This window comes from Trachemys scripta, chromosome 9 (assembly GCF_013100865.1).
Source record: "Trachemys scripta elegans isolate TJP31775 chromosome 9, CAS_Tse_1.0, whole genome shotgun sequence".
Lineage (NCBI taxonomy): Eukaryota > Metazoa > Chordata > Testudines > Emydidae > Trachemys > Trachemys scripta.
Genome location: NC_048306.1, coordinates 99,256,761 through 99,269,710, shown reverse-complemented (window position 1 = coordinate 99,269,710; position 12,950 = coordinate 99,256,761). Strand labels below are relative to the sequence as shown.

Genomic DNA, 12,950 nt, shown 5'->3' with positions numbered 1-12,950 from the left:
TCCCCAACCCCTCACTCCTGGCTCGAGGACACAGTTCAGGGAGTAGGGGGTCCCCAAAACAAGTTCCCGGACTGACTGACTAAAAGATGGTGCACTCACAAACTCCGTGAATGATCCTCACGTTCAGAGCTGACTCTGGACTCCTCAGTCACTGCAGAGGGGCTGATCTCTGCTGGCCGGGATCCTCTCCAGGCAGGAGTCAGGCTGCTTCGGTCCCAGGATTTCCCCTCCCCACAAAGGGGTGCAGGGCTCAAGGTGCAGGTTACACAACTGTACTAAAATCCAAACTGTCGTCTCCTAGCCCAGCGTCCAGACACACACACAGTGGGCAGCAGCCCCGGACTAGCAGCCAGAGCAGAGCTGACCATGTGGGGACTGGTCTCCCCTAGGGAGCTGGAGGGCAAACTCAGCCTGGCTGGGGAAGTTTCCCAGCAAAACTCTACAAACTGGGACTTATCAGTGGAGAAGGAAAAGCCCAGCTGAGGGATCTGCTGTCAGGTCCCTAGAGGCCAGTTCTCAGGGGGAACCCTGGCCTGGGACACCTTAGCTCCCCGCACAGCCAGTGCTGCCCTTGCCCTGCCTGGCTCCAGACAGACTCAAAAAAATGGCTCCTCCCCTTTCCTGAACTCCCTGGGAGGGGCATCTCACTCCCTATTGTCCCTCCCACCAGGGACAGTGCGCCTCTCCCTGAGCTGCCAGCGGACAGAGCCCCAGGAATCTAGGGCATCTCCTTGGGGGTGCACTGGTAACACCACCCTTTAAAGAAAAGGACGCAGAGAAGAACTTGCCAGGGGTTTGCAGCAGACTTTCCGAGCAGTTTATCACAGACAGGCAACAACAGCTGGCCCGTGGGACGGAGAGGTTTCCAGGACGTTTCATGGGAACGCATCAAACCCTCGTTGAATATAAAGGCTCAAGGCCTGGCCAATCAGCCTGACAGGCAAAGGGCCTGAGGTTGTGAAACAGCCTCCCAATTGCAGGCAGGAAACGTTGTGTCTACAGGCACTAAAATTACAGGCATCACGGAGGGTATCTAGACTCCTCCCGACTCAACTGCAGCTACATAGATATTTAAACAGGAGGCTGTCTGTCCTCGGGCAGCTTAGAAAATCATGCCCAAGTTCTCTATCTAGGGGCAGGGGTTCCACCAACTCAAGAATCAATGAAGCCCTAAACACTCCTTTGAACTCCCTAGGATCAGGTGAGCGAATTCAAAGGTCTTTTGCCTGACGTACATCTTTCTGTTCTATTGCTCGGCTTATCCAGGGCTGGATCCTGGGGAAGATAACATATGCAGCAATTAAAGAGCCGTTCTACTCTGAAAACTGACCACGCAAAAAGGGAACTTAGGGGTCCATAGCTACCGTCCCCCAATGGCTCTTAGATGAAATGTTCTCAGCTGGCCAATAAAAAGATATTTTTCTAGCTCTCAGCCCAATGCACGCATTCAACCCTACATATACAGGTACATTATCTATTATTACTAGGCTTGGCAGAATTTGATTACTGATATAATTTTAACAGAAAATATCCATGGTTATTTTTAAGCATTTTTTTTTTTATCTCTGTAAATTTTCACAGCTGCAAAAAAAAATGGGTTAGGCGTTTTTTTCCAAATGTTTATTGATTTAAATGTTCATAGTTGTGGGAAATTAGGAGGCGGTCAGGCAGTTGGGGGCGGGTCAGACAATAATTACTTCATGACGGACAATGTTGCGATTCAAAAAATTAAAGCTTTATAACCGTTAAAGCGCAAACTGTCAACATCGCCCGTCAAAATATACCAAGTAAATATCCTGAAATCAAGTATCAGAGGGGTAGTCGTGTTAGTCTGGATCTGTAAAAAGAGTCCTGTGGCACCTTATAGACTAACAGAAGTATTGGAGTATAAGCTTTCGTGGGTGAATACCCACTTCGTCAGACACATGTCTGACGCATCCTGAAATCAAATGCTAACAAGGCCCCAAGCAGCCTTTTTCTTACTTTGCCTATCAGTAAATTTCAATTACTGATGTTGGTTTATGTGTGTGTGGTGAAAATTGACATTTCCTGACATTTACAGATAAAAATTTAATCTTTCCAAGCCCAATTATTACTCAGGTTATTACAAAAGCAACAAGGAGTTCGGTGGCACCTTGAAGACTAACAGATTGTGGATACAGACTAATCAGGTTATTACAGTTCAGTTACATTAGGGACAAGTATGAGTGTTGAATTTCCACTACTTGTTTCTGAAATAAAGCAGAACAAAAATGAGCACAGCCAAAAATATGACCAAACAACAACTGTAGCAACAGAAGCGCCGCCAGTCACAGCTGCTCCCCGAGTCACGGCCGCTCCCCGTCTCTGCTTCGCTCCATTCCTCCTGGGCAGGAAAGATGCGTGGTAATAGAGAAGCAGGCCTAAAGAAGGTGCTGGCTGGTGCTTGGGCTTCATATTTCATGCAACAGATGCCCAGCCGGCAGGCTTCACAGTGGGAGCTATCATGCGGCCCCATTATCTGAGCTTCCACAATGATCTTGGACAGGTCGTGGGGATTGATGGCCTCTCTGTAGCATTTCCCGCGAATCTTCAGCATCAGGTTCTCCAGGACTCTCTCGATGTTCTCCTGGCTGAATTCAGGCAGTTCCAGTTTCGGCACAAGGCACTTCTTGCACTCTTGTCTGAAGATTTTCATCTTCACCTGGCCCCATCTCTGCTTCCGGTCCAGGTGCATGTGGAAGAGAATGTTCACCTGAGCCGAGTGCCAGATGTGCCAGCACTGTGAGCACTGAAACCTAACAGGAGAAAGCAGGAGACAAAACTTAACCCAGATTCAAAGCCCTCAACTGGCTGCAGCTGCTAATCTGAGAACACAGCCTCTGTCCCGCAGGATGGGTTCCGGAGCGCTGTACACGGGCAGTGGAGATCGAGAGGTGTAGGTAGTTATTACTCGACGGAGCGCTATCTACTAGCACTGAGGGATGTATAGCATTGTTTATTAGTTAGTAGGTTCAATACAGCTGTCGTTGTTATGCCTTGCAAATAGTTTCCGGCACGAGTCCACTCTAAACAGGATGGCTTCTGCTCCTCTATATGATAGATATTGAGAGCTGGTTTTGGCTACAGATGTTTGACCTTCAAATAGTTATGGACTCTAGTGGCCTCCGGACCATCTCTCACGCTTCCCCGATGCCTAGAATTCCCTCCTGATCTGCAGCAGCAGCTATCGGATAGTGACCAACACACAGCTTTCTGTAACATTGTCCCAGGTGCGGTGACGAGGGCCAAGAAATAAAGACCAGTCTGTTCCCAGCCCCCCTGAATGCCATGCCCTCACTGCGTCGAACATAGGGTGACCAGATGTCCCAATTTTATAGGGACAGTCCTGATTTTTGGGTCTTTTTCTTATATAGGCTCCTATTACCCCCCACCCGTGTCCCGATTTTTCACATTTGCTGTCTGGTCACCCTAGTCGAACACCACAGATCCCCGCAGCCACCTTCACACCCCTCCTCCAAACCTACTGCTTCAAGAAGGCTTCCAAGCTGTAGCCCCTCAGAGGTTTAAAAATAATAATGGTCATGGTCATAAAAATCCCCTTTGGCCCCATCTATTGAGAGCTTTCTAGGGGCAGAGATTCGTTGCTCTATGGCTGAGAATGCCTAGCCCAAGGGAGTGCAAGCTGACAGAGGCCTTCGGGTCCTATCACCATCCAAATAACTGTACATCACATACGTTAGCTTCCCAAGTGACCACACGCTCATACTGTCCTTTCCCTCCTCTCTCCCTTTTCCCGGCTCCTCCACCTCCTTCTTAATTGAGATTGTAAACTCTTTGGGGCAGGGAATCTCACTTTCACTGTATTGGACAGCCCCATAGTGCTCCATAAGTAACATATAACAATCATCCAAGTGTTCAGTAGAACGAGGTATAGATTTAGCTGCTTCTGCATCCATATTTGCTCCCAGAATCCTTCTGCAAGCCACTCCTAGGCTGCTGCCTGTCCACCGCCACCGGCCCCTGGCTCCAGCGGATCTTTCCATTGTTACATGGATTCGGACTGACCCTTAGAGTCTTCCTCTCCGTCTCAAGCCAGGACTGGCCCCGCTGCCTGGAAATGCAGGCAAGAAACAAAGAGGCGACCCTAGAGAAGTAAGGAGCCAGCAGCAAAACTGACCCAGTTTGGGCATGGTGGCTCCGTGGGCACCTCCAAGGAGAGCAAGCTCAGCATAATTCAGCAGCCATAAAGCTGCAGGCCTGGAGCCCTGGGGGTGGAGAAATAAACACCGGGGATGAAAATCAGCAGAATGAGTGGGCGGCGGCACTGGGTCAGATTTCGAGATGACACTGACAATGTCTAGAAGAGCCAAGGTGGGTGTAATTCACTGCTTCCCCCAGCCCCGTCCATGTGCATGACCCAGCCCTCCACGGCCACCCCTGCATTGCCTGGCCCCTCACTCACCCACCCCCAACCTACCCCTCGGCCTTCTCATCTCCCTCCTTCTGGGTCAGCCTCTTGGTCTCTCCTCACCCCCTCTTCCTCGCCCTCCCCTTCTGTCACCATCTCCCTCCCTGCTGTACTTTCCAGACACTTCTCCCTCCCCGCCCATGGCTTTCTGTGGTCTGTGACACGTCTAGTATGCTCCAGAGAAATAGATATTATCATAAAAATTCAGCACCCAGATACTACAATGATGGTCACACTGCAAATATTTAGGTAACTAGACATTGTTAGAACTGGTCAAATTATTCCTTAAGATTATTTGCAATGATTGAGCCCTATTTTCTGGTTAGTGAATCATTCATCAACTGATTCTACATTTGTTCATGGGCTTGCTATTTGTAAGGATTCACCAAATACTTTGGGCTAATAGCCTCCACCGTCTTCAATTGTTGCCAAGCCGGGCTCTTTAACTGGTCACCTGAGCCATACGCTATTGCTTCTGCACCCTGATTGGATGGCGAGCATTCTAAAGCAGAGGATAACAAATGATGGAGTTCAGGTATGAACTTTCAGGCGATGAATCAATCGCTGCTGCTACATTTTGTGAAACTCCTGGGTTTCGCACACGTTTTGACAAATGCCCACTAGTTGTGCAGCTATTTACAAATATAGAATAATATGATCTCACTCATCACAGGAAATGGAACTTGGAGTCTGTATTCGCAAGACTATTAGTGAATAGAGCTTGCCTGAAAGTTCAAAACTGGTGCAAAAAATCCACAAAATTTGTCAGTAAACATCTCTTTGTTAGAGCCGATAAGTGATTCCTCCCTTCCCCCCTCCCCATGAAAAATTTTGAGGGGATGTCGAAAAACCAAAACATTTTCCGTTTGGGGCTTGGGGGGGAAACCCCAATGTTTTTTAAAAAAAACAGCTGTTTTTCATGAAAATTTCCATTCGATCCAAAAAGCCATTTCCCTTCAAATAATCATTTAGGAGGAAGATTTGCCACCAGCCCGACTCTTTGTGCATTAGTTCTTCCTTTACTATTTAACCAGCTCTTAGCCTGTGGTAGTGCTATGCAAGGAAGATGCTGCTCTTCACAAAGCCCTTTGCTAACCCCATTCTCCTGCTCCCTACCCCTCACCTGGCAAACGCATGTTGTTGCAGGAATTGCTTCCATCCAGGGTCCAGGTCGTTGGACTGAAGGTTATAATCCGCCTTCAGAGTCCACCTGTCTCCTGGTTTCATCTGCTCAATCTTCTGAGAAAATATTTGCTGCCATATCTCCATGGTCCCAACTCATCTGCCTTTGGAGCTGGTTCCATTTTTGCACTATGACCGTGATCTGCTGGAGGGATCTGGACTGAAATTTGAGTCTCCTGGCTTGTGACTTCCATGGCTGTGGCTGGGGAAGAGACCTTTGCGGGTTGCTTTCCTTTCCCCAGCAACAGGTGCCACCCCATGGCACAGAACCAAGTTTGATGTTTGTGAAGCTCGACCTTTGCTTCCAGACAAAGTCCCTGCCCTGAGTCACACCCAGAATGACTTTGCTGACAGTGCGGGCACGCCGTGCGGTTCCAGCCAGGGCAGAATTTGGCCACAACACAATACAGAACAGCTCTCCCAAAGGAGTCTGCTGGTTTTGCACCTGTGGGCTGTGGGGGGGTGAAGTAGTGGCCATTCATGTGGGTGGCTCTGTCTGTCAGTGTCTCTGTGCATCTCCCATGCCAACCCAGCACTTCAGCCAATCTGGGGGTGCTTAGGAAGTGTCCTAGGGAGTGTTGTCATTTGCGGGGTTCAAATGATAATGATTAAACTAGTATCAGGATGTTTCTAGCCCCCACCCTGCTTCCCAAACATAAAGCAAAGACAGTTCTCTGCTCCAGAGCGTTTGCAGTCTAGATAGACAACACGCAGGGGAGGATTCAGGAAACGCAGTTCACCCCATTCCTTGCTATTTTCATTTTGCTTTAACCCAGTTCCTATGTATTTGTTCACCCCAAGCTAGGGTTTATAGTATGTGTCCATAGGCAAATACTAGCCATGTGGGTCCATCTCTCATGATTTCCCTCTGTGACTTCTCCTCCCTATAGCCACAATCTTCCTCCCACAACTTCTTAGGATCTTTTCCCATGCCCGGCAAAAATGCATTGCGAACTTTCTTATAAGAATGTTGTTTGCATCTCGTGTTCATTTCCCCAGCCCCAGTTAATGAATATTTCAGATTTTACCCAAATACACATTACGGCCAATTCTTATTAACTAAACTAAAATGTATTAAAAAACAAAAGAGAGAGAGGCTGGTTAAAAGATCAATATACAGACAGACATGAGTTCAATCCATTGAGGTGCAGATTCACAGCAGAGATGGTGAGCTTTGTAGTTGCAAAGAGTTCCTTTAGAATTCAGGTCATAGGTCATAATCCAATCCAAATCTCATAGACAGGGCGTCCCAGCAGAACTGGGACCTCAGTCTTGCGACTCAAACTTCCCCTGATGAAGTCTAAGCAGATCTGAGATGACAGAATCAGGACCCAAGGATCTTGTATACAATTTCATGTCCTCTTTGGGATTTCCTCGAGGAACAAAAAGTCATTAGGATGACTTTGAAGGAGGTCCATCACCAGTACTTAGCTATACGAATTAACGTAAGGCCGTTTGCTTTGTCCTCCACCATTCACAGTACCGGAGATATCCCGTGTTTACAATTCATTTAAATGCTAGGATCTTCTTTTGACCTCTGAATTATCAGAGTACAGCATAGACAGGGACTGAGGATTACATTGTCCACCCTGCTCATACATAGGTAAATACACAAAAACACAAACACTATCTCCCCCTGTGTCTTTTGAGGGTTATTTATTTGGCGGGCTGTTTAACCCTTTCTAGCCATGTGTCACAACGACAAATACCCACAGTGAAAAAACTGTAACCAGTATTGACTCAAACTGGCGGAAGGAATTTGTCCAGTAAACTATCTGACCAATCCTGCCTCCTGCTCAGTTTGGGGTTGCTATAGCCACCTCCAATGAATGATACAGGGGCACCTGCAAGGCACCTACATCCCCTCCCCTCGCTGACTCTCTCTGGAGAGCTCCATGTTGGGAAATGCCCTGCTCTTGGGGGGCGGGGGAGAAAAGGAGGTGGGAGATTTTGTTTTGAGGGTTGGAGGCCTGGGACAAGCTGCGTCTGGTTGTGGGACAGAGACTTGGGGCTTCTTTGGGGGATCTCTCCGGTGAAGGTGAGGGAAGCGGTACGCGACTGCTTGCTTCAGGGCATTTCCCAGCTGCTATGGGGCAAAAGCTAACCACGGTGGGGATCAGTACCCAGCTCCACCTGTGCCTACCCCAGTCTCCCTGGCTGAGCAGGGAGCTGCAGTGTTTTCAGGCAGAGGCTGTTAACCCCCTGTGTGCAAATTACCTGCTGCTGCCAGCTCTCCCTGCTCTCACTCATTGGCTGCCGGAGCCTTTTCATGTGGCTACATCTAGTCCCTGAGCTGTTTTTCAAGGGAGCTGCACTGAAACAGACTTTCCATGTTTACAGCGGGGCAGAGCCGTTTGTGGGCTGCTTTCTTTCTCCCTTTGTTTCCACGACAGGCCAGACAAAACACACACACCCCTCCCACCCCACCCCCAACCCCGCTGCTCAGCGTGTTCCTTGAATTCACAATGACAGGGTGACATTCCCATCTTCCACCCCAGCCCCACCGCAGTCTGGGGAGACTCCATGGATCACTCTGGAGTCACCGGGACAGCGGTGTCACTGAGATCAGAACTCAGCCCAGACAGCGGAGTGTAAAATACCAGATGCACCGGTGACAGGTCATTTTCACAAGCCCCCAAAGGTCTCTTCCACTGGAGCTCAGACCCCACTACCAAACGGTGAACAGGGTGCAAAGATGGGCTGTGTCTGCCTTAGTGAGCGCTTACCCACTGGATCCAAACTTCCACGGCTGATCAGCAAAGCACCGTGACCTTTGCAGCGGGGTGCGAACCCCAGACAGACGCTTCTTCCTCCTACAGTGGAAACTGATGTTCTCTTGAAGTTAAAGCTCCTTGTGTCTGGGTGAGAACTTTAGTCACTTCTCACTCACAAGCTGCCTGAGCGTAGCCAGGCAATACCCAGGCCACCGTTTTAATGCTGAGAACACACCAGGGAAGCAGATACTGAATGGACTTGCCTTTGGAGGTGGATGGGCTCAAAGGCGTTTGGATGAGAGTGCTGGCCGGTTATCCATGGTCCCTGTGGAAGCCCCACACAGAGCCTCTCTCCCAGGGAACAGAACCTGCCTTCAGAGCAGAACCCACAACTCAGCAAGGGTCGAGCCCGGGACATGAATTTCCATCCCGATCCCAGCAGCAGAACCATGGGCCAATGGTCTCCTAGTGAACCATGGAGCGAACCCATCATGGGGAACGAAAGCCCCGGCCCCATAAGGACGAGAAAAGAGAACTGGCAACATTAAAGCACCAGTCACCTGCTCGTTTCTCTCACTGATCAGTCACGTACAGGATTTTAGACTGCCATAGATTAGCATTAGTATTATTTATAGAATGTGTATACGGTGCCATATAGTGTGCTGGATACTTTGCCGAACAAAGACATAATCCCTGCCCCAAAGTGCTTGCAGGCTAACTTTATACAGGACATTATTTTATGTATTTATTATTAATTATTATTGTTGTTGTTGTTAATTAATTATTATCATATTATTATTATGCTAGCAGTGCACCTGGGAACCTCGATTATGGCCCCATTGTGTCAGATGCAGACGTGAGTTGGTGGAGAGGATGGGTAAGGACATGGGCTCCAACACTCAGAGCATGTGGTCACTTGGTTATGGTACCTGCCCATCTTCCTTCGGCGTTACTGGTTGAGAATTTCAGAGCAGGCTAGGGGATTTAGGAACATGCCTTCCATTTATTTTAATGGCAGATGTGCCCAAATCCTCTAGGATGGTCTAAAAATCTCAGTCCAGTTTGAATGGGAGTAAAACGCCTGTGAAGTTAGCCTGTCATCGGTGCATTGTAACTTTTCTTCCTTGTGCCCATACAAACCAGCCCCTTCAGCAGGAGTAGATGTGGTACGAGCAGAATATCCTTTCCTCCTACCATCTGCTACAGCCATGGAGGAAGGAGCCTGGTAATCGAGTCTATTATTTCCCCCCTCTGGTAGCTAGCTGGTCCCGAATGCCCTCTCATCTCCAAACCGATCATGAGAAATGTGCCTGTTGCAGATGTAAAGTAAACCAGTATCTCTTTCTAGCCTCTGCATCTGAAATGCGCCCCGCCTTAGAAAAGCTGGTGTCATGGAAATCAGCCCTCACTGTACCACGGTAACAATACTCAGATCACAACTCCTCAAGTTCTGAGACTCCGGAGTCATCGCTGGGTTCTGCTCCCTTTATTAAAGTCTCTGATTTGCTATTACTAAAGGGGACTTTCCCGTTACCGCCCCCGAGCCTGAAAGTGCGCTGACGTCCTATTCCATCGCATGCACACACCTACCAGCCCTGCCCGGGCACCCTGCCTCTTCCCGGCAGTCACCGTGGAAACGAAAGCGCGCCCTGCAGTACCAGCGCCTTGGTTGGTAGGATGCCACGCCGACACCTCCGTGATGGCTGCTCATCAGAATAAAGAGAGACTTTTAAGGCAGTACAGCCCAGTGTGTAGCTCCCCTGCCTCATTCAAACCCCCTGGAGCTGTTTGTGCTTAAACTAAGCATCCACATTAATCTAACCTGAGCTCTATTAATGAGGCAGGCCTCCTAACTGACTGGGTGGAGCTGGGCCTCTCTTCTTCTCCTCACCTCACCATTTCTTCCTTCTCTCTTATCTGTCCTCCCCTTGGCCTCGGGGTATAGCAGCCCACGGCCGCCAACAATCTTCCCCTTTGCCTGTCACCTCCAGCTCCCTCTCTTTCTTTCTGACCCACCCCCTGCCGTGCAGGACCCAGTAGTTCTCTGTTCCCTGTCCCAGACGCACAGTTCACACCACCCCTCCTCTCTGGGGCTGCGGTATGAACTGCAGGCTCCCTGCGTATACCCTCTGCCCCTGGCTATGCCTCGCATCCAGTTTTCAAGGATCCCCCAACTATGTCTCCATCCGAAGCTACATCTACATTTATGGTGGGGGTGTAGAGTGCGGGCAGCACACGTGTAGCTACACGCCGCAGGGAAAGGCTCCGGCAGCGGGGAGGCAACCAGACAGCACGCTGCTAAAAACAGCAGTGTAGACATGGGAAGCACGGCTTGGGCATGTAGAGAGCTGTGTAGGGTACATACCCTGGCGTTCAGGCATGTAGAGCACTCTACTCTACCCACCTATGCAGTCTTTGCCATCTACACTGCTGTTTCCACCCACGCTTGCTGGGCGGGCAGTGTCTATACTTTGCATGCTCCCTACATGGAGCTGTACCTGAGAGGAAGGCTGGTCTAGTGGTGATGGCACTGGGTTGGGGTTTAGGAAAGCTGGGCTCAATTCCCTGCTCTGCCACTGCTGCCTGTGTGACCATGGGCAAGTCCCTTAGTCCCTCTGTGCCTTGGTTCCTCCCAGGGGCGTTGGGAGGATGAATATGTTAACAACTGTGAAGAGTGCAGAGGGGGACCATTAAATATCTAGATCTGCATGGTCCTTCAGTCCTCCTTGCTAAGGTACTAGGAGAAGTGCCAGCTGTGATGTAGATGCCGGAACAGGACCGCCGGCCTCATGTAACATAGTGCAGTGAATAGCTACCAGCTCACCCCCGAGCCAGGCTAAATTCATATCTGTGACCATGGAGAAAGGTTCTGCCAACCCTGTAAGCCATCCACTTCCTCCAAACTGTGTGGGATTTGAACTCTAAAGGAGGTAGGGGATGGGAATTAGGCCCAGACACTCAGTGAACTGCAGAGATGAAATGATCCTTGAGGTTCTAGAAAGGAAACAGAAGTTCGGGGGGGGGGGGGGACGGACCGTTGTGTAAAGGGAGGAGTAGAAAGCTGTGCACTTCTGGTATGGAAACCCTAAAAGCGATCCCCACCAAGACAAACATTAGCGCCTCTTCTAGGAAAATAGGGATCTAGTTGCTCCCGCAACGGCAGCACCCCAGTGAGATGCTCCCTCCCATGGGGACACCCCACTGAGACGTGTTTCCTTTCCAACCCCTGGAAGCTGGTGTATTTCCAGGACAGGACACTGTTGATCCAGTTCAATCCAGCCACGTGCAGGGCTGATGCCTCGGTATTTAGGAAGGAAGGAAGCCACAGAACAACGAGATGCCAGAGCAAACTCAAAGCAAAACTAGAGAAAGCAAAACTAGTCAACAGGGAGGAAATGCAGACGGAATGTAGCCCTGAAGCACACTCAGTGAAAGGCAGCCAGAGTTCTCAAGTGGGGGAAAGATGGAGGAGACTTTCTGACAGAGGGAAATTTGAGAGAGAGAAGCTGGTGAGGAGGTGCCAGCGGACAGCATGCTGGTGAACGTATCCTTAGATCCACTGATTGTTACGGCATAGGCCCGTCCAGTTTACTGCTTGCAGTGCAGGGATGGAAGCCTTATTTCTCAACTCTAGGTCATCATTATAAGCCCCAGAGTGGCCATCAGCCATTATCCCAATGACAGCCTCCAGTCCATGGCTCATGTTTAGCCACCTAGGGACAGGCCCAGCTTCAGATCCCAATGGTCCCAGGATGCCTGCTTTGTCCTTCCGTAGCAGCAGCTTCCATCCACGGATCTCAAAGCCCTTTAGAAACATTAATGAAGGCTCACACTACCCCCTTGCGCAGGGATGTATCATGATCACCCCTGTTCACCGGCACATGGCAGCACATTCCCAATCAGGATGAAAGCACATTTGGAAAACACGGAAACTTTTAAACGAACTGAAAGCCCCTTGTTTCAGACCCCTCTAATCAGGAGTAACTCCGCTGAAGTCAGAGACGGGTCGCCCATCCATACAACAAGAACCAAAGGAGGGGAGCAGGCAATTTGGTCACCCCATAGAGGAGACCCCCTGTGCTGGAGATGGGTGTGATGGTTCCCCCTGAGACCTACCAATGTAGGCAAAACTGAAGGTGGGGAAAATGCAGGGAGGAGACTGGGGTCATGCTGGGAAGGGGAGGGGTGGTCTCTTAACAAAGTCTCAGCTCGTGTTTGGCCCAGGAGTAGAAGGAGGTTTGAGGGGTCTTCATTGCAGAGAACCTGTGAGCTCAGCCCTAGCTGGGGGAAGGTGTTTATCCCAGATGGTGGGAGAATGATGCAGCAAGACTGAGTGCGTCTGGACTTGGCCCAGTTGTCAGAGCGGCGCCAGGTATTGGTGGTCGGAAGTGGTTGCACTAACTGACAGCCCAAAGTACACAGGAAAAGGAGAGCTGCTCTGGAGACCACACTTACCACACTGATGCAAGCCTGTGTGGCAATCAGCGAGAGGAAGATCCAAGCCTGCCATGGCCCTGTGTGAAGCCAGGGCCACATTAATCTTTTGTGGGCCCAGCACCAAACATATTTGTGGGCCCCCATGTAGTCGCTATGGGTCCCTTGTG

General features: G+C 49.8%; 1 protein-coding gene across 1 annotated transcript; it reads right to left on the bottom strand.

The window, feature by feature from the left end:
* Positions 1-409: 409 nt before the first annotated feature.
* LOC117883338 (receptor-transporting protein 3-like) lies at positions 410-5,900 on the bottom strand. The gene is made up of 2 exons (XM_034782577.1): positions 5,574-5,900; positions 410-2,777 (listed from the first exon to the last, which is right to left on the bottom strand). Exons 1-2 carry the CDS (start codon positions 5,717-5,719, stop codon positions 2,222-2,224), a joined length of 702 nt encoding a protein of 233 aa, XP_034638468.1. The 5' UTR covers positions 5,720-5,900; the 3' UTR covers positions 410-2,221.
* Between the last annotated feature and the right edge of the window lie 7,050 nt (positions 5,901-12,950).

What these genes read in the sequence shown, in the direction of transcription:
- LOC117883338 (XM_034782577.1), bottom strand. Translation starts at nt 5,719, where the DNA reads ATGGAGATATGGCAGCAAATATTTTCTCAGAAGATTGAGCAGATGAAA. An exon ending in CAACAACATGCGTTTGCCAG is followed by an intron (nt 2,778 to 5,573) that starts GTGAGGGGTAGG and finishes TTCTCCTGTTAG; the next exon opens with GTTTCAGTGCTCACAGTGCT.